Source organism: Dendrobium catenatum, unplaced genomic scaffold (assembly GCF_001605985.2).
Source record: "Dendrobium catenatum unplaced genomic scaffold, ASM160598v2 fragScaff_scaffold_1557, whole genome shotgun sequence".
NCBI lineage: Eukaryota > Viridiplantae > Streptophyta > Magnoliopsida > Asparagales > Orchidaceae > Dendrobium > Dendrobium catenatum.
In genome coordinates this window covers 2,075,653-2,102,475 of record NW_021320019.1, presented here as the reverse complement: position 1 = coordinate 2,102,475, position 26,823 = coordinate 2,075,653, and the positions used below count along the sequence as shown (strand labels likewise).

The 26,823-nt window shown below is 37.1% G+C and overlaps 1 protein-coding gene across 1 annotated transcript in view; it reads left to right on the top strand.

Annotated features, from left to right (window-relative positions):
- LOC110093836 (pathogenesis-related homeodomain protein) overlaps positions 1-23,391 on the top strand; it is a 33,634-nt gene extending 10,243 nt beyond the window's left edge. Inside the window, exons 9-13 of the mRNA XM_028700578.1 lie at positions 1,076-1,288; positions 3,017-3,106; positions 19,888-19,938; positions 20,641-20,880; positions 22,846-23,391. Coding sequence (XP_028556411.1) covers positions 1,076-1,288; positions 3,017-3,106; positions 19,888-19,938; positions 20,641-20,880; positions 22,846-23,124 — 873 coding nt within the window. The 3' untranslated portion in view covers positions 23,125-23,391. The remainder of the gene's footprint in view (positions 1-1,075; positions 1,289-3,016; positions 3,107-19,887; positions 19,939-20,640; positions 20,881-22,845) is intronic.
- Positions 23,392-26,823: the final 3,432 nt, after the last annotated feature.

Here is a 26,823-nt window from a genome sequence, read left to right as displayed (position 1 = left end):
GTGTCGGACTGGGTTTCCTCCTACCATGCTAAGAAAGGTGTGTATAGATGGTTGACTGGCGCGTCACGCACACCGAGGTAAGAGAGTTCTCTTTTTAAATAAATTACAATTAATTATTATTATTAATTAATTAGAATCAATTATAATTAGATTTATTAATTATAATTAATTTATGTTTAATTAAAAATTAATCATATTAAAATTTTATTAAACATAATTAAACTTAATTAATCATGATTAATCAATAATAAAAAACAATTAATTATAATTAAATTGAGTTAATTATGACTAATTTATGATTAATAATAATTAATTATATTAAAAAATTGTTGAGGGGCGAAGAAGCACGCCAAAGGGGGTAAGTTACCTTCACAGCTAGTGAGCTCCCGTTGTTTTCGATCCAATAGGAAGGGCAAGTCGTTAGAGGGGCGAAGAAGCGCGTCGAACGAAGAAAGTTGCCTCCACAGCGAGCGAGCTCCTACCCTTGCTTCCTATCAAAGTGTCATAACTTCCGATTCGACTTGAAGGGAACGTCGTCGAAGGGACAAAGTCGAACAACGACGAAGGATGCTGAAGAAGCATGCGAGAGGAAGGAAAAGAGCGAAGAGAGACCCTAGGCTTCGTTTCTTCGGGCTTTTAACGACGCGAGGTCGTGCGATGTGGGAGGAGTGTCGCGGACGTGCCTTCGATGTGCGAAGTCGTGCGGATGTCCGAGCAGGTAGGTGATTTTGATTTTTTGTTTTTTTTGGTTTCAGTATTACAGGTCAGCAATTGCTTTTTTACGCTTGATCTTAATTTTAATACCATAAATAAACCTGAGTTCTGCATGCAATTTTTTTTAAAGTATTAATGATAAAAGTAGCATTAAGAATGCTTCCCTTCCATTTCTAGTCCAATAAACCGGGCATCTCTTCCTAAACCTGATGAAGTAAAACAGATTGATAGGAAAGCATATTGTAATTTTACTATTTCTTTGCTCCTATTTTGGAATACTGATGTTTCGCGCCATGAAGAAGTTCCTTGTTTCTTAAGATGCTAAAATCCTTATTTATGTTTGCTGGTTGCCTTTTGATAGGAAATGTTTGGGAAGGAGCCAAATGACGGTACCGAGCAAAGTGAAGATGAAGACTGGGGCCCTTATAGGAAGAAGAAGGCAAGGATTGCATCTGATGTAGGCATTACCTCTACAGATGGCGAGAACAAGGACAGCAATGAGAAAATAGCATTGGGAGATGCGATTTCATGTAATAAAAGATCCATTTTCAGGATCCCACCTGATGCTATTGAGGTATTTTGAAGCCGAATACTTCAAGCTGGATTCATTTTGAAGCATATCAAGCTTTTATAATTTTGTGGTACTTAAAATCAAGCGAGGAGCGACCTGAAGGTAGTGTAACCACTGACTTAAAACAAAATATAGTAATGTTAACATTACGTTATCTTAAGAACTTATTGAGGGATCAAGGGAACTCATTTAGGTAATTCTTATTTAGAGGAAATAGAAGGAATCAGTGAAGAAGAATGTTAAAGGAAAGAAGTGTAAAAGAAGATTACCTTTATCTGCTTGGTTTATATATATATATATATAATTGAAACTTGGTTTAATGGGCAATAGTAATGAAAAATATTTCTTACTAGTCTCGTCAAAATCTGATGAGTATTCATACTTGGATCATAATTCTCAGTAGCTTTCCTGGTTTTCACCGTTGTGAATGGGTCAATGGAAGACGCTCTGGGGCTGAAATACTGCTAAAGATTAGGTTAACAACTAAAATTAAGCATGAGATTCTGGTTTTTTGGTAATGGTGGGGACTGATGGTAGTTACAGAGAATGAAGAGTGACTCTGAATTCTCCATTAGAGGATAGAATTGGCTGGTATGTCTAAGTAGTTGGGGTGGTAGTGAGTAAAGGGAGAGAAAAGTGAGAAAAAACTAGTTAATGACCCAGTGTCTTGTTTTCTTACTTTCTAAACCTTTCTCTGGGTAATGTGATAGCTAAACCTCTTAGCTGCCAAGTTCCCAATGTTTGGTCCTTTTCTTCGTAATTCTCTTTCTTACAAAAAAAACTGAAGGTGCTTTCTTCAAGTTTGGTTTGCTTCTGTTCCCTTAGACTACCAATTGCATAGGATCTAGATCTTCATTTGTGTAACATATCTTAAAGCAATCATTTGTATTGATAGGTCATTGAATTAGTCACGCCCATAATATTTTTTGTTAACCGAGGTTTTTCTAAACAAAAATGCTAGTAATTTAACCTTTTAATCTGCCATGTTTTTTGATCGGCTCCAAATTTTTGTGCACATTTTGTAATGGAGAACATTGGCAGAGTAGCTGCAGCTTATTAGCATAACTTACCAATTTAAGGTAGATGAATATACTAACTCCATGAGTTTACACTGTAATTCCATTCCTCAATTGCATCACATGTAAGATAGGGTATGCTCATTTATCCCATCAGATTTTCTGGTTACTTTAATGCCTTTTGGTACTCTTTTATTTTGCTTAATTACAGCTATTACTGAGATTGTGGTACAAGTCACATTGAAAACTTATGTCCAGTTAGCCCCTTTCTCACTACATTTCTAAACAGTTGTAGTCTTTATCTGGTATATGGAAAATGTAAATAGCCGATTTGTTACAGAAAATAATAATATTGCACAAAAATAATGGGACTTAAAAGGTTTAATCTTCTTATCCTTTTTTAATAAATATAGAGAACTATGTTTTGTAGCCTTTAAGTTTTGTTATAAGAATTTCAGTTTGAAATTATGATGATGCTTTCTCTGATGTCTTGGCAACATGATCTAATTGCCATATCAATGCATACCTGTGGATATCAATTACTTTAGATATCCATCTGATGACTGAGTCTTAACTTATTGCTTTCTAAGCAGTTGAATTATCTTAATCAATTGGGTATTGTGTCAGTATGTTATCCTTTGAAGTTCATTTATGTGTTGATAAGTTGGTTTTACTACTTCATTTTATAATCTTAAATGTATCTTGATCTTTACAGAAGCTTCGACAAATTTTTGATGAAAATGAACTTCCTTCCAGGACTGTCAAGGAGAATCTTTCAAAGCAATTGGACATTTCAGTTGAGAAGGTACTGACACTTTTTTACCTGTTTTCCCCCTTTTGAGTTCTCAAGAATTCATGGATTTACTAATTTGAGTCATTTCTGTGATTCTTGAAGTTGTAAGTTTGTTGTTGACCCCAAGAGCCTTGCTTAATGTTAGATTTTTATGATAGGACATATGTTGAGGAATTTGGTCTGATGATTTTATTTGAGTTGGGCAGCTATGGTTCTAGTATCAAGCCACCAAATTGACATGTGAAAAATGAACTTTAGAATAGGAATACTTTTTATTTCATCACATGTGAGAGTCACAAGAATAAAATATCGAAGCAAGTGAGATAATGGGTAAAAATATATCTAAGAAATTTTTTTTTCATTAAGTAAAAAAATTATTTCTCAAGCAATGTTATTTTAAAATATTGTATAAAATTTATTAGAGAAGTAAACTAAATTGATTTTCCCATTAAGTGATAAATAATTTTAAAATTTAGAATGAATGAAAATTAATTTTTTTGACATCCATCCATAAAGTTTTACGGGTATTTGCAAACAGATAATGAGCTGTTGCAAATCCTTGCTAATGCTATGTTATGATCCAAAACTTTTGATCCTCATTGCGGATTGGAACATTCACGGCAATAGAGAAGTATGAATTTTAGTGTCCTACCTTTGTATGAAGATCCAACATACAAACAGATGAAAGATAGGGGTGTAGCATTCATAAGTGATACTAGAGTTTTTACAAGGAAACCTCAAAAAAGGGGAAAAACCATGGGTCCTTACCTAGTTTAAAGGAATCCACTAGTGTTTGCAGTTGATTACATATGAAGCCCTTCCTTGGAGGGAAGGCTTTCACACGATGTGACCAATATACATTATATAAAGTACATTTTATGGTTGGAGTTGGAAGAATCATTGTTGACATGTTTGTTTGGTCGGTAGGACCATAGTTGTCGAGCGATGTAGGTCGGAAGGACTGTAATCAGGAGACGGTGGTTAGAAGTATTGTAACCGGGCGACGATAGTTGGAAGGACCATAGTTGGCGGGCGATGGAGGTCGGAAAGACCATAGTCAGGTGATGGTGGTTTGAAGAACCAATAGTCGACAGGCGATGGAAGTCAGAAAGATCGTAGTCAGGCAACAGTGGTCGGAAGGACCGTAGTCTGGCGACGGTGGTCGGAAGGACCGTAGTTTTGCTGGTGACGGAGGTCAGAAAGTCTGGCGACGGCTTGTGGCGAGGTAGAAGTCCGACGACGGTTGGTGTCCGAGCAGAAGTCCGACAATGGTTGGTGGCCGGGCAGAAGTCTAACGACGTCTGGTGGTCGGGCAGAAGTCTGGCGACAACTGGTGGCCAGCCAAAAATTTGGCAACGGTCGGTGGTCGAGCAAAAGTTTGGGAACAGCTAATGGCCGGGCAGAAGTCCGACGACGGTTGGTGGTCGGGCGGTGGTCGAGGAACAACTTGGTGGCAAGAGATATCTCATTTTTCTCTTCTTATTCTCTCTTCTTTTCCTTTATCCCTCCCTTCATGTAAAGAATGCGGGGTTATTTATTATTTATTGGGAATGACATGACCAATAAATAAAAAGAAGATCAAGGGCATGTTGGGCGTGTTACAGATGGACGATCAATATTGATTATTTTGACATGGGCTGTTTATTAAGTATTTGAGTGTCCTAATGATGTTCAAAATTTATCAATCTTAGGCTTGTTGGTTTCGTCTTGTCAAGCCGCTCGATTCAATTATAAGCATGCCACATTTGGAAATCATTTGGTTATTCAATTTATGTTTTAACCTTCTAAATGTTCTTTAGGTCCTTGATTTAGACCCATTTGGGTTCGGATTGGGTTGAATTAGGGATCGTTGGGTTAGTCTCTTCGAGACATTCGGTTCGACTATAAGTTTGTTGAAATCGGAGTTCAGATGGCTCCAAATTTAATTTTGGAAGTTTCCAATTAGAATTTGCCTTGAGATCCGTGGCTGATCAATTTTTTTTAATGATATATCATTTGCCCCCATATTTTCGAATGTCGAAGCTCTAGAAGTCCAAAAATATGTGTTGAAGTTCTTCAAATCGTTTCAATGCAAAATTATAAATTTCGGGTAATTTCAATGCAGGACCACTCTCTGAACATCAACGTGGACCACCTCTCGTGGTCATGAATGTCAAATACCCTTAATTATAATTTTAGACTATTATGAGGTTGGCTCGTTAATTGGGGAAAAAGTTGTAAAAAAATTGTGCTCCAAAATATTTGAAATGACTTGAAATTGACTATGGAAGCTCCATTGAGATTCGAAACTGTCAAAATTGAGTCTGGAACGTCAAAAAATAGTTCCAAGGATCCCAAAAATGTCAGAATCGGACTGTTCGTGAAAACAATTGGCCAGGGCGCGATTTGGTGGCCGGTTGGCTAGCCGCCGCCGTTGCCTCGTCCACTCGTGCGTTTTACCCTTGTGTCAGTGCGCTGCTAGGCCTGCTTGGCCGCCTGAGCTACTTGGCCTACCCGCACACCAACTTGCCTATCCCGACCAACCCTCTTGGCCAGTTGGCCCGACTGCTACCCGACCTACCCTAGACATGGCCCACACATGTGGGAGTGGCGCCAAATCCGGCATGTTGGATTCGTCTCCTCTAGCCGCTCGATATGATTATAAGCATATCACATTTGGAAATTATTTGGTTATCCAATTTATGCTTTGAATCTTTTAAATGTCTTCGGGTCATTGATTTGGACTCATTTGGATTCAGATTGGGTCAAATTTGACATCGTTGGGTTTGACTTTTCTAGACGTTCAGTATGACTTTAAGTTTGTTGAAATTGGAATTCGGATGGCTCCGAATTTAATTTTGGAAGTTTCCAATCAGAATTTGTCTCGAGATTCGTGCCTGGTCAACAATTTTTTTGATGATATATTGATCCTAAAATTTACCAGGCCTCTCTAAACAGGTAACGTGCCTTTGAAACTATTGCACATTCTTGGTTATGATCAAAAGCTTACAATTCTCCGCAAAAGAAGTAACGAGGCTTCACAAATTATTACACACGCTCTTTTATAATCTAGTATTTTTGGCCAAGAAACTTAAGTACTATCAGGCCTACACAAAGATTTATGGATTATTGCAAACCCTTTTACATGGTATTGTAAAGCTTGCGGGAATCCACAAACTTAATTATAAAAATTTTTACTTAGATTGTATAAACTTGTTGTGAGAGTAATTGTGGGTAATAATAACAACGATTTTAAGTGAATAAATGTGGGAAATTTGTGAAATTTGAAATATTAACTAATTGGCCACCATAATTTGATATATAAACTATTATTGTAAATATATAACTTAAGGGTAGGTGAAAACGCTAATGCATGATTTTCCTAAACTTTATTGTCTCAACCTTAGACGCCTAGTTTTCTCTCCCAAAACCTAATTTTCTTACATCCTTATGTTAGACAGAAGTGTTAGAATAATAAAAAGCATGTAAGAACATTCAAAGCCATCTTTGAGATTCGGTTTGAAGTGCTTGAATTCTTCATGCATTTTAGATTCGTGTATAAGATCATTCTCAATTTTATTTATGTTTTGTTTAGCTTATTTCTCTTTTTGTTTTGCTAAATTATTGATGTGAAAAAACTTAAAGGGTATGATTCTCCTTGAAGAAGTGAGATATTATAAAAAGTTTCTCTGCCTGCATGGAGCGAAGAAATAATTATTGCTTTCTTTGCTGGTTTTTCCTAGATGACAATTGCATATTGCATGTAACTTCTCAAAGTTGAATTACATAAAAATCTCTCTTAGTTTGTTTTCTTTATTACAACTGTTTATTTTTTATTGCTCATTTATTTTATGTAGCTTCTCAAGGTGCTAGATCTATTAAAAAAATCTTTTTATAGAAACTTAATTTGATCATGAAATTTTTGTTTGAGTCCCAATTCACCCGTCTTATGAGTCATATATAACTATCAATTCGTATTGGAACCTAAGCTTTATTCTTTGGCTTTACATCCAAGAGTGATTTTTGGGATTTCACCATTGGAAAAGTTAGGGAAGGGTACTTCATAACATGACTAACTCTATTTGATGCCATATTATTCAATTTTTGGACAAATCAGAGGATAATGTATTTCTAATTATGCGACATGAGGATTTAAATTTTGATTTTAAAAGGTCATGAAAGTCCTATATCCATTGTAGATGGCAAATTAGTCCCAAAAGCTATGGAAGAATGGTCTTTTCTCGAGTTAGAATTATGATTGTTTAACGGTAAAAGTTTTAATGATTTGTACTGTGCTTTTAAAGACGATTATATGAAAATTTGCAATTTAAGAATATTTAAGGTGGTATGGGATAGGTTGGTGATTAAATACAAGGGAATGAATGAGGTGCGTGAAATAAGAACTAACATTTTAATGCCTGAATATAAATTATTTAGGATGAAGTCCGATGTGACAATCACATAGATGTTGGGTCAATTTATGAAAATCGTCAACAGTCTCCATGCCCTGGGCAAGAAACATACAGATTGTGAATAGGTAAACAAAAAACTTATGCTCACTATCAAAGGAATGGGATTCAAAGATAATCTTACTATACGGGCTAGAGATTTAAAATCATATATTATTGATCATCTGCACGGTTCTTTAGTAGCATATGGGTGAATAAAGATAAGTCCTAGGCCTAGCGAAGATGAATAGACTATGAAGAAGAAAGCAAAGAATGTAGCACTAAAATGCTATGACTTGGATGGTAGTGATCTATAATTATCTGAGAGTGAAAACGATGAAATGACTTTCTAGATTCATCAATTTGGGAAGTTGCTTTGAAAAAAAATGTACAATAAGAAGCTTTTATCCCAATATGTGGTGTCAGCTACATGAATCATTTTTCTCCATTGTGTCCTATTAAGTGTCAAATTTTCATTTTTAATACTCTCTAATTAAGTTTTTTTAGGTCTAACTCTACTTTTCTTAAGATAGGCCGGATCTAATATACTCTCCTAACCGGGTCATCGGAAGGCCGCCATTTTATGTGACCAAACCATCTAAGGCGACTCTCTCTATTCCTAAATAATTTTAAAATTTATAATGTATGAAATTTAACTATGCTTGCAGGCATTTGTGTAGGCCTCCAAAAATAGGTAACATGTCGTTGCAAATGCTTGCGCGTGCTCTGTTAGGGCTTTTGATCAAGAAAGCTAAGTATCATCGAGCTACCACAAACTTTAATAGTCTTCGTAAATAATTAACTAGCCTCAATAAACTATTTTGCATGCCCTATGGCTTATTATTTTTGGCTGAGCTAGAGCCCTGTGGGGCCTCTACAGAGGTATACAGATCGCTTGATGAGGACATCCGACCATGGAGAGTCTACCAGAGAAGGGGCCAACGATTTACAACCACGATCGCACCACTTTATTTTTGAGCTATCATTTGTATTGAGTTTATTATTATTATCGCAGTTTTGATTTATTATCGCAGTTTTCCCACTTTTACCCTCATTGGGGGAGTAGTTGTTTGTGACCCTTAGAGAAACTTTTGTCTTTTATCTATCATTGTAATTTGGCTATTTATAAACCCTTCTCTTCTTTGCATAGGGTAATGATGATTATTATGAAATTTATGCACTTTTGTTCCTTTGTGAGTTTTGAGAGTTCTTGTGAGAACCTTGGTGAAGTCCCTAGGTGAGGGCAACGCATTACCCATTAGCTGCACAAAGCGTACGTGATGGGGACATTAGTTGGAAAGTCTACCGTTGACGTGACCGTAGATCAACGGCCACGATTTATCCGATGTACTTTTGATTTTATTATTGTCTACTTATTGATGTTTTTTTTTTTTATTTTAGCATTTTTTCTTTTTACCCTTGCTTGAGGGATTGAGTCATGTAGCCCCTTGAGGGTATTTGAGTCCTTTTGTTTTAAGTCACTGTAGAGGCTATTTAAAGCCTTCACCTTGTTCTTTTGGAGGTTAATGAATTATTATGAAGAATTTTCTTGCATTTGTGTTCTTGAAGCTTATGTGAGAGCTTGAGACAGAGTTTGAGAGCTTGGTGGAGCCTAGGAGAGCTTGGTGAATTTTACCTTTTAATGGGCATGATGAAGGCTTTAAATAGCTTGGTGAATTTTACCTTTGCCCAACAGTCACCACCGGTGGCTCTTGGTTCTCCTCTCTTTCCCCTCCCTTCTCCTTACTTCCACCACCGGCCATCTCCACCTCCGATCTCACCCCATAACCCCATCTCCTCAAGCCCACCGTCAACCTAACCACCAACTCGACCCCTTTTCTTCCTTAGCTCCACCACCCGCCCTGCCCAAGCCAAACCCACCGCCGGCCACCCTTGTTTGCCTTCATGAATGAGGAGTTAATGCCTCCTTAATGCTTACCTAAATAGTTTAAATAATTTGGGAAATTATTTTAATCATTTGATATTCAAATTTTGAATTTCAAATAGTTTCCTAAATTAGAGTCAAAATAATTTCCAAGATAAACAGTAATGTTATGTGCTAGACCTTCCTGAAGGTTTTAACTTTAGCCCCACGTTTAACATTGAAGATCTTGTAGCCTATGAGGGTCCAGAGTTTAACCCCACCAATCCAATACATAATGAGCCTTGTGTGACCCTACCTGGTGAGATCCCCAGCCTACCCCCACTCCCAAACATTCCCACTTTACCTACTGCGGAGAGGATTGAGGCAATACTTAGCGATGAAATCATTTCCACTAAAGACGATGGTCGCCAAAGGTACCTAGTTCAAAGGGGAGGAAAGCCGGAGATGGAGAACGTGTGGATCGACCGGGATGAGCTGCAGAGATTGGACCCTGACCTACTGGAGTGGTACGAGACTTCTAGAGACGCTCACTCGACGGGGTCAAACTTTCTCCCACCTGGGGAGAATGATGAGAACATCAGATTTCGACACGTGTACCATCGCCAGAGACGCAGATCGACGGCTACGATTCAGAGCCTTTATTTCTGATTTACTTGTATTTTATTTATGCTTGTTTTTTATTTTTCCTAGTTTGCCCCTGTGGGCATTGAGTCACTTATATAGCCCCGAGATCATTTGTGTCATTTTAGTTCTGATCTATCTTGGCCTATTTAAAGGAGGCCTCATGCATTGTAATGGATCATGAATTATTGAATGAAAAATTTCTTCTACTTGTGTGATCTCTTAGTGAGTTCATGAGAGAAGAAGCCCGAGGAGGGTGATTTGCAATACCCATCATATTTGGAAGAGTCCAATGTTCGCGGTTTTTACGATCTCTTTGTGAGTTCGTTAACTTACTTTTATCTTATTTGTAATTTTATTTCATCTCCTTTCTCCCGGTTAGGAGAGTAGAGGTATTAAGTTTGACTTATGTTAAGAAAGGTAGGGGTAGACCTAAAAAGACTTGGTTAGAAAATATTAGGAATGACCTTTCTTTATTAGATTTAAACGAGAATTTGACTTTTAATAGGACACAATGGAGAAAAAGGATTCATGTAGCCGACCCCACGTAGTGGGATAAAGGCTTGATGTTGTTGTTGTTGTTGTACACCTCCATTTAACCCAAGCTCTTCAAACCCTAGCCCTTCCCCACCTTCTTACACCACTGGCCTCCTTCCTCACCTCCATCTCCCTCCTTCTTCTTCGCTCTCGTGTTCTCTCCTTACATGATTATGATGTATGGCCGATCCGGAGTTTGATTCCGGCTTCGCATACGACGGCCAAGGCTTCGTGGATCTTCTCAAATTGCCGTTCTTCGATGTGAATCCAGGCATTGAAGGATCCATAGAAAGTCCGTCGACCACATAATATTCGTTTTGACCAAGGCTATGGAGGAGCAACTATCGGAAGGTACGTGGTGTAACAAGACGTTTCTCCGAGAAGGTTCCCTTAGCCTAAACAGAAGTGACCACTTATTAGTTTTATTTTGTTGTTTTAGTTGCTAATAACGAAAATCTAAAATTGCTCTTTAACTTTTTTGTGCAAGTTTCCTGTTTCGCATATAGTCTTGCATCATCTTGTATCAGAGCATGGTTAGCCTAGGAATTTCATTCCAGAATACTTCCTAGGGTGTTATCTAACCTTGTCTTAATTTTTTGCATACATATCATTGTTAGATTCATTTAAAAAAAATCATTTTATGCTTGCTGTCCAGAAAATCCTGCACCATTTAGTGAGTTGTAGGTTCATCTTTTATCCGTCTAAGTGCTGTCCATCACTTACCTACCTCACTAATTGCTTAGGGAACCTTAGCACTTTTGTGTAGCTTGCTGTCCTAGTGTTTTCAGCTCCCTCTGATGTCGTTTTAAGTGTGTTTCCTTAGTGATTAGCTGCTGTTTTCTCTCTAGGACCCCTCCTAAGTCTCCCATAGTGTCTAGAAATGAACCCGGAACAATTAGGAAGGACCTTAGACCTCTTAGTAGGTCAGATGAACACCGTAAGCCAGCAGTTGAAGGAAAATCAAGCCGACTTAGCTGAGTTGCATAGGAACACCACGGAGAGATTTGATACGTTGGAGCGAGCTAGAGAAAACCCGATTCACTACACCCCTTCTAGACCACCATCTATGTATGGGGATGACATCTACCACGATGAGGGACCCCCTCGTGCCCATCATCGCGCTCCCCAGTATGGACATAACCATCCTCATGACCCTGATGTACCACTCATGAAAAATATCAAAGTGGATGTTCCTACCTTTGATGGCACGCTTGATCCCCTGCTCTTCCAGGACTGGGTCAAAGGTATGGACAGTTTCTTCAAGTGGTACAACATTTCTGAAGCGAGGAAGGTTAGTTTTGTGGAGATGAAGCTCACGGGTAGGGCAAATCAATTTTGGTCAAATCTAGAAAGCCTTAGGGAAGCCCGAAATGAGTATCCCATTACCGATTGGCTCACTATGAAGTGGGAGTTGAAGCACAAGTATGTACCTCCGTCTTATTTCCCCAGACTGTTAGACAAGTGGAATAGGCTGACTCATGGTAGCAAGCCAGTCAAGGATTACATCGCATCCTTTGACGATTACTTGATTAGATGCAAAGGGGAGACCACTGCTACTTGATTAGATGCAAAGGGGAGACCCCTGCGCAGATTCTGTTCATGTTTTGTACCGGGTTGCGAGAGGATCTTTGCAATGAGCTTTTTGCCCGAAACGTTACTACCCTAGACTCTAGAGAATGCATATAATATTGTTCTAGACCTTGAGGAGAGTCGGTCCCATCACCCTAACCGATAGCTCCACCCCTCACACTCCTACTACACAACCTATTGGGAGCACAGCCAACGACACACCGACCCTCGTGCTCCCCGATCTGATGTTAGACCCAAACCTCCCACCCCGGATGCCCCTCGGTCCAATCCCGGGACCAAGTGCTTTCGATGTCATGAGTATGGGCATATCGCTTCTCAATGCTCCAGTCCTTATAAGATTTCTATCATCGAGGAGATTATTGAGGACGATCTTGAGCTCGAGGTTGATCAGATCCATCAGGTCGAGGATGAAGGCGAATTCTTCGAGGAGGACGATGACACCGCCGTCCTCCATTGCCTTCAGAGACTGGATACCTCCCCCATCTGCGTGGTGAGATGTGCGCTATCACATCCAACCCCCACTGATGACTGGCGTAGGACCACCATTTTTCATACCTATACAAAAATTAAGGATAAGAACTGCAAAGTCATCGTGGATAGTAGTAGTTGCATCAATGTTGTATCCTCCGACATAGTATCCAAGTTAGGACTTTCTCTCGTTCCCTTATAAGGTCGCTTGGATCAATTCCACCGCCTTGGAGGTAAAGGAACGAAGTCTCGTGCCTATCTCTTTTGCCTCTTACAAGGAGAATGTATGGTGCGATATTCTGATTATGGATGTTGGACAAATTCTGTTAGGACGACCTTAGATTTTTGATAATGATGTCCACATCTATGGGTGTTTGAACACCTGTGTGTTCGAACATGTGGGAAGAAAGATCAAGCTCTTACCATCGCAGCTCCGGGGTAAGAACGACATCGAGCCCCCCCCCCCCCTCGAATAACGCTAAGAAGGGATTGAATTTGGTTACTACTAAGGTTTTGGATTCTGAGGTCTCCCACGACGCTCCTCTTTATGCACTTGTTGGTCGTGAGATTCCCGCTGAGTCTGACGTGCCCATCCCTGATGAAGTCCGACCTATTTTCGAGCAGTTTGCTGATATATTCCCTGATGATCTCCTAGATAGATTACCTCCACTTAGGGATATTCAGCATGCCATAGACTTTTTTCCTGGAGCCTCCCTCCCGAACCTCCCCCATGATCGCATGAATCCGACTGAGCACGTTGAGCTTAAGAAACAGGTAGAGGAGTTACTGCAGCGAGGTTTCATCAAGGAGAGTCTTAGTCTCTATGCGGTACCAGCCCTTCTTACCCCTAAGAAGGATGGATCTTGGCGGATGTGTGTTGATAGCCGTGCTATTAACAAGATCACCGTCAAGTACCGTTTTCTGATTTCTTGGTTAGATGACATGCTAGATATGATGTCGGGTGTCACACTATTTTCTAAGATAGATCTGAAGAGTGGGTACCATCAGATCCGGATCTGACTCGGGGATGAGTGGAAGACCGCTTTCAAAACGAAAGATGGCCTTTTATGAGTGGTTAGTCATATCCTTTGGGTTGAGTAATGCCCCTAGCACATTTATGAGGGTTATGACTCAGGTGTTACGCCCCTTTATGGGTAAGTTTGTTGTCGTCTACTTTGACGACATACTTATCTATAGCCATTCAGTTTATCAACACCTGGACCACCTTAGGCAGGTTTGCGATGTCCTGAGGAAGGAGCAGCTTTATGCCAATCCTAAGAAATGCACTTTCCTCATCGATCGCGTCATCTTTCTAGGATTTATTGTGTCTGCACAAGGGGTTTCTGTCGACCCTGAGAAGGTTAGAGCCATAGTTGACTGGCACATTCCTCAGAACATCCGGGAAGTTCGCAGCTTCCACGGATTAGCTACCTTCTATAGGAAATTCAAATTTTGAAGTTTCCTAAATTAGAGAGCTATTTTAGGAAAGTATTGAATCTCATTCATGCTTAATTTCAAATTTAATTTGGGTGGAATTTTTCTTCTCCTAAATTAAAGAGACCAATTAGGAAGGGGATTTAAATTTCTCCACAAAACACTCTCTCGCTCTCTCTCCATGCCGTCGGCCCTCCTTGCTTGGATCCCCCTCCATTAATGCTCAATCAAGGCCATTAATTGTAATTAATTTGAAATCCAAATTCAAATTATTTCCCTCCGTTTTTACTCAAAATCTAAACTTATTTTCAGATTCTGAAATTAGAATTTTTACACCTCCATTAAACTCAAGCTCTTCAAACCCTAGCCCTTCCCCACCTTCTTACACCTCCGGCCTCCCTCCTCACCTCCATCTCCCTCCTCTCTCGTGTTCTCTTCTTACATGATTATGATGTATGGCCGATCCGGAGTTTGATTTCGGCTTCGCATACGACGGCCAAGGCTTCGTGGATCTTCTCAAATTGCCATTCTTCGACGTGAATCCAGGCATTGACGGATCCATAGAAAGTCCGTCGACCACATAATATTCGTTTTGACCAAGGCTATGGAGGAGCAACTATCGGAAGGTACGTGGTGTAACAAGACGTTTCTCCGAGAAGGTGATCTTCTTCCTTGACCCGTGTACCTTCATATTCTACTTACTTCATAGAGAGATTGTTCAAGCAAGATATTGTGTTTAATTATCGCCATCCACTAGTAAGCGTAGGATTGTTGCTTCTTTGCTTTTAGATCTCATTGTTAGGCCAAGATTATGTTGGAAACTACTTCGCATGCAATGCTTTGATTTTCCTAAATGTTTTGATTTCGCTTAGTCTCTTGCGTGGCTTAGCCTAAACGGAAGTGATCACTTATTAGTTTTATTTTGTTGTTTTAGTTGCTAATAACGAAAATCCAAAATTGCTCTTTAACTATTTTGTGCAAGTTTCCTGTTTGCATATAGTCCTACATCAGTACGGGCTCGTGGTTGTCCTCCCACCCCTCCAAGCCGCCGGCACCCATCTCCCCTTTTCCTCTTGGCTGAAACCCCACCCAAACCTAGACCAACTCCACCTCTCCCTTTTTCTCCTAACCGCCGGCCTAAACCCTCCCCTCTTCCCCTCCTAGCCACCGACCCAAGCTCCCCTCCCCTCCTTGTCGACGACCAAGCCCTAACCCTCTTAGTCACACTCCATTAAACCCTATTCATCCTTCTAGCTGTCGGCCACCTCATCCCTCCCTCCTTTTTTGCTTTGCCTCCAAATTTCAAACTCCAAATTAATACTTTCCATTTTAACTTATTTTAAATTAGGAAGGGTTTTAAAATTCAAATTCCAATTTATTTGAATTTAAATCTCCTTCCTAAAATAGGATGATGTAATTTAGGAAAGTCCCTCCAATCATGCTTTATTTGAATTTTAAATAATATCTTATTTAAATAACTTTTCATATTTTAAGATCCCAAATATAACAATCAATAACTTCTCAAATTAAGCCCCTCATACCCATGCTAGCCGCTGGCCCACCCCATCCCTCTTTCCACTTTGAGAATTTGCCATGACACCTTTCTTCCTTAAATAACAAACTATGTTTGGCAAGCTCTTAAGTGTCCTAAACCATACCCCCAATCAAACTAGCTGCCCCCTTCCTCCTTCCCTTGCCCTTTTTGTTCTTCCCAATTAATTCCCCAATCAATCTTTCCAACTAAAATCTCAGATTTTGGAGGGATTTCACCACACAAGACTGCTGTCCAGAAATTTAAGCAAAAACCATGTGCTGTCCCGCTGTTTGGAAATACTTTGTTTATTGTCCAGAAATTCCAACACTCCATAGTTTGTTGTCCACTCATGTATGACTGATCCTGAACGTGATCACAGCTTCTTTTTCGATGACCAAGGGCTAATTGACATCCTCCTATCTCCGTTCTTCGACTTTGACTTCGAGAACAACCATTTTGTTGAAGAGTACGTGGAATGAATCCTCTTCTCTCTTGCAACCGCTATCGATCAACGACAACCTCCCGTTCAGTGGCAACTTTCTTCCAACTCTTGATAAATGTGAACTCTCTCCTGAATCTCATTTCTTCCAAGTCCTCAATTGTGGCATTACAAAGATCATGCAAGTTTTCTCCGCTTAACCAGTTATCAAGAGTAAGAGGAGTCCTAAGTATTGACTATTCTAAATGTTAATTAAGGGATTTCTTTCGAAAACCCCAAATTAAGCGAAATCTGATTTGATTGGTTATTTTATGCTCTAAATCTTTACCATGTCTTCTATTGCTTGAACTAAATCATTGCTTTAGTGTTTTCATTCATCGTTTAAATTGTTGGAGGTGATTAATTGCTCTTGCTCTTTCAAAAGCATATAATTTCAAAGGTAAAACATCAGCAAACACATTTAGTCATACATCACCATTGCAAACCCTTTTACGAGCCTTTGTAAAGTTTGTCAAGTATTCACAAGCTTTATTATGTAATTTTTTTATTAGATGGAATCAAGATAGTGTGAGAGTAATTGTGGGCAAATATGGCAGTGATTTTGAGCATGCAAATATGAGAAATTAGTGAAAATTTAAATTTGAACTTATTTGTCATCCTAATTTGATTCTATAAACTATTAACATAAATATAAGTGACAGTTGGTGAAATGGCTAATGCATGATTGGGAAATCTTAAACCTAATTGCCTCAATCTTACTCACCAAATTTCCTCTCCCAAATGAGAGAGAGTGAAAAAATAAAAAATAAATAGTTTGCAAGAGCATTCAAAGTCATCTTGGACATTTGGTTTGATGTGCTCAGATTCTTCAAGCATTCGTGGATGCATGAGTAAGAACATTCCCTACTATATTTGGTTTTGTTGTTCCTTTTTTTTTTTGCTACATTATTTTTGTAGAAAGATTTAGAGGCGGTACCCTTGCCCATGTACCAAAGGAGAAGGGTATGATTCCCTTGGAAGAAGTGTGAGATTGTAGAACGCTTTTCCCGACGATGCACGAACACTTCTCCTTAAAAAGGTATGTAGTCTCCGACACATATTGGACACGACCATACTTGTCAATGGCGAATGGCGTACCACGGCGCAAAGTTTCCTGCGGAGTCATTTCGCATAGCGCAAAGGACGACATGCGCCATTTTGAACATTGCGCAAAATAAAAAAAATAATTATAAATCATTATATAGATCCTATTATAGAGTACCAATCAAGTTGGATAAGGTTTGGTTGAATATGTTTGTGGTTCGAAGTTCAAACCATTAAAGTGAGCTTCACGTTCATCATAAATTTTTACTAAAAAAATTCCTAAAATTAATTTAAATAAAGTCTAACTAAACCTTTTTAATCATATCAAATAATTTTAAAATTAATTATTACATTATTTTAGAAATTAAAATATATAAATATTAAAAACTATTTATAATTATATTAAAAAATTTCTAAAATTCAAATTGCGCGTGCCGTAAATAATTGTGCCATGCGCCATTGCACACACATGGCGCAAATTATGCCGGCCAACTTGAACATGTGCGCGGCGCCATGCACCGTGCGCGGCGCCATGCACCATGGCGTGCACCATTTTTTGTCGTTGAAAGTATGGACACGTTATGCATCCGCACTTTGAAGATGTGTTCGATTAAAAAATATTAAAAATAAATTGGACACACATGTTTGATGCACGTCTTAAATATTTTATATTTTTTTTTTTCAAAAATATAATTTCTTATTCTTCAATTTTTTGTTTATTAAAAAAAAAAAACTAAATTTATTATTCCTCTCCATACCCCAAATCAATTGCTTGTGCATACTACCCTATTTATGAGAATTCCTATTTTCATTTCTCTATAGCATATTAAGACCAAGGTTTCACAACAATACACAATACTATCTTAATATCGACGCCCAACACCATCATAGTATCAATATTTTAAAACAATCTCAATATCGAAGCCTGGTGCTATCTTGACATGACGCTCGACGACAGTAATTTCTGCACCCATAATAACGCCCTGACCATATCGACGCCTCATCTTTGCCCAATGACATATCAACATCAACAACTGACGTTTTAACATCAAGGGATAATGTTGTCTTGATATCAATGCTCGATGGCTATGCAAAACATTGCTGCCAATGACCTCTCATCTTTGCCTTTTGCAAAACATCAATGCCCAATGCCTATTGCAAAACATCAAGGAAATCTCTGATTTTGTTGATTTTGTAAATTTCACCTTAGGGATGTATTCTCGACAGCATTGTCGTTTTCCCCCTCGAAGTCCGCACGACATCCACACCTGACTCTGCATATTTGAATATTAATCATTTAAGCACAGATTCTAATTAAATGATTTATTATTTCTTAATTATTCTTAATATTCTACTTATTAATTTCAAAAGATTATTTTTAAGTTATAAAAATTATAATATTGTGTCCAGCTCGTGTCCATGTCCTATAGTTTCAGTAATTGACGTATCATGTGTCGTGATGTGTTTGTGTCGTCGTGTTTGTGTCTTCGTATTCGTGTCTATGCATCATAGGCTTTTCCACTAGCGCAGAGTGGAGTGATGAACATAGGCTCTTAATGCTAAATCACATAAAAATCGTTATTGCTTGGTTTATGTTCTTTGCTGTGGTTTATTTTTATGGCTCGTTTATTTCATATAACTTCTCAAGGTGCTAGGCCTATATATGATTAAAAAAATATAGCTTTAGCTTTGAGTTTGAAATATTTGAAAATTTTATTTGAAACCCAATTAAACTCCCCTCTTTTGTATGGATGAGGTTGTTGTTCTACCTCATTCATAAATGACCGTAAATAATCTTTCTGCCAAAATCTGGTATTCAACTTAAACGCAATAAGATTCTTTGTAATTCCACAATTTATTAACACTTTGTTATTGAAAGAACTTAGCAAAACCATGTCAATTTTGTACCATGTTATTCATTAACTTGATGTCATTTTAACTTGGTACAAGCCACCATTTGGTATGCCATCATTCTTATACAAAGAAAAGGATCAAAATGGTACTTGATTCTTTATGAAGGATCAAAATGATCCCAACGATATTAAAATATCATTTTGGTTCCAAGTCTTTAAAAAATAATCAAAATAGTGTCATGATGAGACTATTTTTGTTTCTCTTTAAGAAGTTGAGGGACCAAAATAATCTTTTAATATAGTTGTTGATTATTTTGCACTTTCATGAAGAGTCAAGGGACCATTGGTCCTTTCCTCTTCTCATAACATTGAATGAACTTTATATTGCTATTACCTTAGTGTGGCATTTACTTTAAGAAGTCACAAGGAAAGGTGCTTGAAAATTCAGAATCTTGTAGAAAATTTTTCTTAGATTGCTTTCTATGTTCTCTCCTGGGATGAAAATGTAAGGTAAAATAAAATGGCTTATTCTCTATTTCTCCTCTCCTTAAGACGGAAGTCTGTCCTTGAAATTATTTCATAAACTCCAAATCTCATTCCTGTACTGTTTTATTGGGCAAATTTCATGTGTAACACAATCTTATTTTTTTATAAAACTAACACCCAATTACATATATTTAAATAATGCCGCTCAAATCTGAAAGAGCACAACAAAATTATAATTTGTATATTTCACTTTCATCAAATTCTCAGTATTGTGCCAAAGGTTCCACAGAAAATGGGTCAACATTTTTTTTTATACAATGCCAGTAATTAGATTTAGTTTGTCTCAGATGATTGATTAGATTCAATTATGTTCTTTCAAATTTCATCAGGATGCCTGCCGAAATATGATGCATTTTGTTTATTACTTGTGCTACAGGTTGACAAATGGTTTAAAAATGCAAGATATGCTGCCATTAAGATCAGAAAGGTTATTTCACCTCAATGATTTCCGTGTTATATACAATTTTAAGGCGTAGCAGTTGTTCAAACTTAGTTTCCATATGTTTCATTATTTCCTACAGTTCTATCAGTTTTCATGTCAGTTTCTTTTACAGTAAAACTTGCATGGTCCTTAAAAACCTGACTTTTTAAAAACCCTGTTTTATCTATATCGCTATATTCTGATAACAGATATAAAAATTAGATTGATTACTATTTTTTTTTTTTATATTTTCAGTTTATACTCTATGGCATATCTTTTTAAAGCTTAATAATAATTATTTATAATCATTTTAGTGACAATTTAATGAATGACTTTAACTGAACTTTTTGATGTTTTTTATTTGGGAGACAATGAAAGCATTATCATAGCTTCAAAAATGGAATATTCTTTCCAAAATGTTGTATCTTTTTAACCATTGGATATGGATATTTTTAACAGAACTACGCTGTACTTTCTTTTTAAGAACGCACTTAACCCCAGCATTTGCTTTAAATTCTTAAACTACTTGATCATGATGGCCACTAAATTTATTTCTTTCTATTATGCAGTTATTTCTTAATAAACATTCTTTTTTATAATGATAAGAAACTAAGCTGTTATCTATTAACTATAATATATTTTCAAGTTAACTTGGTTTCCATATTTGCTTGAGGTTTGATATTGGACTTGTTTGTTTTGCAAGTACAGGAAGAAGCTTCAAATCAACTTTACCATAGATCTGATGTACCAATGGTAGATGAAGGGCATAGACGCAGATCTGATACAGCTGTCTCATTGGACAGCTCTTGCTTGCTTCCTTTGGCATCCATCTTCCACTTACCTCAACATAAGAAGAAGATCCATAGGAGAGAAAATTTGACATCTGCAGCATTCCCTGCAAAGAAACAGAAAGGAGCAGCAACGACGGTACATTCCAGTGCAATTCAGGTGAGAAAACTAATGCAGCAATACAGTGTTCATTGTTGCTTATTCCATTTTTCTCTCTTTTTGTTAATTTCTATTTTTATGTATTCTGCTAAAATCCAAATTTCCTAACTGCCCGTGAGCCTATGACAACCAAACCGCTCAGCAAATGTTCTCCAAATAACTAACAATTGATGCACAAGTTTAGACCAATTTTAATAAATGATCACTCCAGAAATCAAATTTAGGAGTGAGGCAGACAATGCAGTGTTTTAACAATTAAAATTATGTATAATGTATTTCAATACACATGCTTTTTATTGAATCCAATGTTGTATGCGAGAAGTTCATAAGCCCATGGGGGAATGTACGAATAAATATTTATATTAAAAAAAAGACTCGAGAATGTTGACAAAAGGATATCAGATGAGCTAGCCCCTACTGCTAGCTGCAATTGTACAAGTTAAATAACATGGAATTTCAAAGAACAAATAGAAATATTGCATCTTGGATGTTAGGCAGTTCAAAATGAACACTATCATTGGACTAGGGGATAATAATTGCAGGAGCATTTAATGGTATCGGTGAAATGTCGTGACAGATAAGCAAAAAGGAATAGCGGGAAGGTTTCGAATGATTTACATAATTTGTTTGAGCAAAAAAAAAAGTTTCAGTGGCTACTAATGTTTCTCATGGAAATGATAAGCTGCTGGAAATTATCATGGATTTAAAGATACAAACTACTACATTAGCAAAACAGCAGCTGAAGCATGATGTTCGGCATGATGACGTATTTTTCATGATTCTCTTGAAATTTAAATAACTGCCAGCACATCGACAAAGCCCAAAATCGCACGTCAACACATTTTCGAGCACGAGAGGATGAGTTTGGTTGATAGCTATCGACTAGGCCCAAATTTTGGGTGAGTTCTGAATAAGGGGTGAGTACCCTTGACGAATATTTCTGGTGAGAACCCCTTGCCACCAGGGAAGTATTCTGGATGAGTTACTTTGATTAATAGGAGACTTCAGGAGTTCCTTAGGCGAGTTCAAAAGCTGAGTATTGCGAATATAATAAAGCTTGACTCTTGGGAGACTTATTAATTCCTATCTTTAGGCTGTGTTGTGCTTCTTGATGGCTCAAGAAGGGAAGAACACCTTTCGAGTAGGTGCAAACTCCGACAAGACAAGGGAGGGGAAGAAGGAAACTGAAATTTCATTCCATGAAAATACATTACCGCAGAAAAGGTCTATTTATTAATACATAGGCTTTCTTTACAAGGAACATGTGTCTATCCTTGAGGTGTTGTATTTGACTTTCTTCCTCTTCGATGGTAAGCTTTCATGTGCATATTTTTTACTTTTAAGTTGCTCTTCCAAATGTTTAGTCCAATCTGTACATTGTTCTTGAACCATGCTTGTGTCTAGTTGAATATGTTGTTTCTTAACAGGGAGGTTTTGGGTGAGTTTAAGTTTGATGAATATCTAGTCATAGGCAGTCCGAGTTGGTTCTCATATTTTGTGACTTGCAGAACCTGATTTAGGTTCTTATGTTGACTTGATCAACCATACCTAAATAATATGGGTGTATTCCTTTATTTATATTTATAGAAAGATTTGGGAGGCTCATAGTGTGTTGTTGGGAGAGGGCGAGCTGGAGCAATAAGTAAGTTGTTTTTTTTTTTTTTTTTGTGATCTCACAAAGCCTCTCCACTAAACCAAATACCATGATCCTGCATTAACTGGAGGTTCATGTTCTGGATACACCCTCGTATATTGTGGATGCTGAAATGTAGGAATATAGCTTTTATACAAATAGTGTTGTTCATTAGACCCATTCAAATGTCTTCCAGTCTTCTTTCATGTCTATAGCTCAGCAAAACTTCAAAGTGCTTAACTTTGCATTTACCCGATATTTTCTTTAATTCAATTGTTCACATAGATTTGATACCTAGCTTTACTAATTTCAAATCCCATGTTATGGTATAGGCACGAACGCAATCAAGAAATGCAGTGTGGCTTAAGAAGCATACGATAACTAGAGACAGGGATCTTACCCCCAAGAAGATTACCGCTATTGTGCCTGAAGCAGATAAAACCTATATAAATGAGATGCAGATGCTTTGGGTCCTTGAAAGGAGGCTTCATCAACTGAAGCAGCAATTGCTGGCTTGCAAAGATTATAATGAAGTGCAGGCGAAAAAGCTTTCTGGAGAAGAGGCTGTAATCTATGTTCCAGTTGCAGAGGTAAAAGAGAAGGTATCATGACTTGAAAATTTTTTTTCAGAACTTAATATATAAGTATCCGGCTTTACTTAAGGAGCTTCTTCATAACATGCTTGGTGCTCCTATATATATTAAAACAAAAAAAAAAGCATCAGGAGTTGTACAGTTCTCATGTTTTTTGCTCTATTCTGAAACAAAACCTGGGCACGGCAAATATTATACTTAACTGTATATTTACCAGAGAGAAATTCTCATTTAGGGATGATTTTTTGGAGTTGTTTTCGCTTAGATTTCCATTGGAAACTTCAATAGTTGGTGATCTGTCAACTTTTCTAAATATGTTATATTAATTGTAGAAGCATTAGGAAGAGCATCCTAAAACTAATTGGAATAAGGCTTCTATCTCTGAAAGAAAACCCAACTATAGCTTCGGATCTGTATGGGAAAACTTGGATCCACGAAGCATTAGTTTCAGCTTTAAAAGCATTGGTTTCAGCTTTAAATGGTTAAATTTATAGCACTGGTAATGTGGAAGGCTTTGCACCTCCACAACACTATTATATGAAGATTGCTTCGTTTTTTTCTTCGTCTATAATTTCTTCTCTTTTTAGATTTCAATTACAGAAATATTTTTTTGACTATTTTGCGGAGACTTTGATTGTGTTCCAGTTGGGTTAGAGGTTGGAAGTTTTCACAGACTGACCGCCCTGTTTTAGATAAAAGGGGTGTAGTCCGAAATATTGGTTAGTGAAATGACTTTGGGCAGCTTTTGGCCATAATTTTTTTGTTATTTGTTAGAAATTTTTGTACTAAGCTATTTAAGAAAGAGCAGTAAGAAAATTATCCTAAATAAAATTTTAATCTGAGGTTGGTATGATGTAGGATCATTTAATTGGAGCAATTATTCTGAAAATGAAAATCAATGGAGGACCCAATTAGTTCTTTATAGCTGAAGATAAAGTGCATTGCAACACATTAATCTTAAGTGATAATAATTATCATGTTCTTAGACCTTCTGATTGTCACATTTATCATTATTTGCCAAGTCGGATAATAAGGGTCGGAAAAAAATAAGTTAAATTCATCAAAGTAAAAAAATTAGATGAAAGTTTTTTCTTATTATATCTCTAAATTTGAGGGGTTGAGTTTAGTAGGTCAAAGCTTTTGGTTTGTCTAAGTCTTGCTTTGGGCAATTCAAGCCAATCAAGAGCAATGTCTGAATTATCTAAGTAATCACTTTGCTTGTTGAATTTTCTTAGCATCATGAGGTCTTCTAATTTGAATTTCAACATTCAGCGTATTGGATCTCTATGTGAAGTTAAGTCGACCCATTTAGTGGGGCTAGTAGTTTTTGTTATATATCTAGAGACATTGACTTACTCAACCTAGCCCTTAAGAGAGTTTAGATGATCATCTACTATCAAATCCTTTTATAAGGCTCTAGACTAATTCCTCAGAGCACTAATTTAACCATACTTAATCAAGTTAGGCCTAGAGTTTTGCTTTATACTATACAAATTGTAGAACTAAAATGACTTTAGTGGCCTTTTCTTTAGGGAGACTTTTTTAACCCTTGTTTGGCCCTTTTTGATCAGCCTCTCAAGAATTTAGCTCATGATAAGTTCTCTAAGGAAGTCAGTTCTCTATAGCTATTCATATTAATTTCAACCAACATGATTGCAATTTGCTCTGACCGACAACACATTGGTTGACCTTGACTAACATAACTTTGGTTGGTTTTTGCCAGCATCTTCATTTTAAGGAAGTTGTTGCTATATTGATAGTTTTTCTCATGAACTCTCCCTTTCTCAATAAGTTCTATCGAGAGCTCAACTCTCGATGACCTTATTGAACAAGTTAAGCTCTATTCAAATTGATAGCGAGTGCCTTGACGAATGTCCCTTTTTAGATAAAAGGGGTGTAGTCATAAATATTGGTTAGTGAAACGGACTTGGGCTTCATTTGGGATTGCCTTTTTATTGTTTTTTAAAAAAATGCTAAGAAGCTGCTTAAGAAAGCAGTGAGAAAATTATCTCAAAGGAAACTTTGCTGTGAGGTTGCATGATCTTGGATCAGTTAACTGGAGCAATTATTCTGAAAATGAAAAATAACGGAGGACCCAATCAATGTTTTATAGCTAAAGATCAAGTTCATATCAATGTGTACATTGCAACACTCATGAATCTTAAGTGATGATAAGTATCATGTTCTTGTAACCTTTTGATTTTTACCTGTATCATTATTTGTCAAGTTGGATAATAAGGGTGAAAAAAAAAGTTAAATATATCAAATTAAAAGTATTAGATGAAAGATTTTTCTGGTTATATCTCTAAATTTGAGAGGTTGAGTTTAGTAGGTTAAAGCATTTGTTTTGCGTTAAGTTTTACTTTGGGCAATTCAAGCCAATCAAGTGTGGTGTTTGAACTTATCGAAGTAAATCACTTTGCTTGTTGAATTTTTTTAGCCTCATGAGGTCTCCTTTATTGAATTTCAACATTCACCTTATTGGTTATCTATGTGAAATTAAGTTGACGCATTTAGTGGGGCTAGTAGCTTTTGCTATATATCTGGAGACCTTGACTTACTCAACCTAGCCCTTGTGAGAGTTTAGATGATCATCTACTATCAAATCTTTTTGGAAGGCATTAGACTAATTGCATCAAAAGCCCTAATTTAGCCATACTTAATCAACTTAGGCCTAGAGTTTTGCTTTATACTATGAACATGCAAATTGATAGAACTAAAATGACTTTAGTGGCCTTTTCTTTAGGTTAACTTTTTTAACCCTTGCTTGTCCATTTCAGTAATTTTCTCACGAATTTAGCTCGTGATAACTTCTCTAGGGAAGTCAATTATGTATAGCCATTCATATTAATTTCAGCCAACATGATCGCAATCTGATTTGACTGACAACACCCTAGTTGACCTTGAATGACACTTCTTATTTTTAAGGAAGTTGTTGTTATATGGAAAAACTTTCCTTAGGAACTCCCTCTTTCTCGATAAATTCTCTTGAGAGCTCCACTCTCGATGACCTCATTGAAGAAGTCAAGTTCTCCTCACATTGAGAACTCACCCTTTCTTGATGTGTTCTCCTGAGAGCTCTAATCTCGACAACCACCTTAGGGTGATTGACTTCTATACAATTTTGGTTGGTTTTGGCCTATTCCTTTCCTTTAATGGAAGATATCACATTAGTGACTTGTCTTGAGAAATTGTCCCTTCTCTGAGTTCTTCCAAGAGCTTGATTGTTGGTGAACTCCATATAGCGCCTAATTTTATTATTATTATTATTTAAAGTTGTTATGTTTACAACTTGTTTTGAGAACTCATTCTTTCTTGGTCAGTTCTCTTGCTACTTTTGAAAACTCTTAGGTTGGTCAACTTATACCGTTCAAATTGACCATGCCTACTTCCTTTTATAGAAAGTCACTATATTGACAAGTCACCATCTTTTTTTAGGCTAGTTTCATTTTAAAATGGACTTACAATGTACCACTAAAGTAAAAAAACTGAATTATGTGGTGTATGAAATGGATATCAAGTTAGTTAAACCATTGACCATATCTCCATAGAACATAAAAGAAATTAATTGTTTTTGAAGTATTGCTCTAAAAAAAATAATGCATTACTTTCATAAAAAAATCAAGAATTTTATGATTGATTTCATATTGTTTATCAAATTAATAATAAAAGATGTAGTGTTTAAGCATCTACTGAGTATCCAAGCCAATCTTGTAA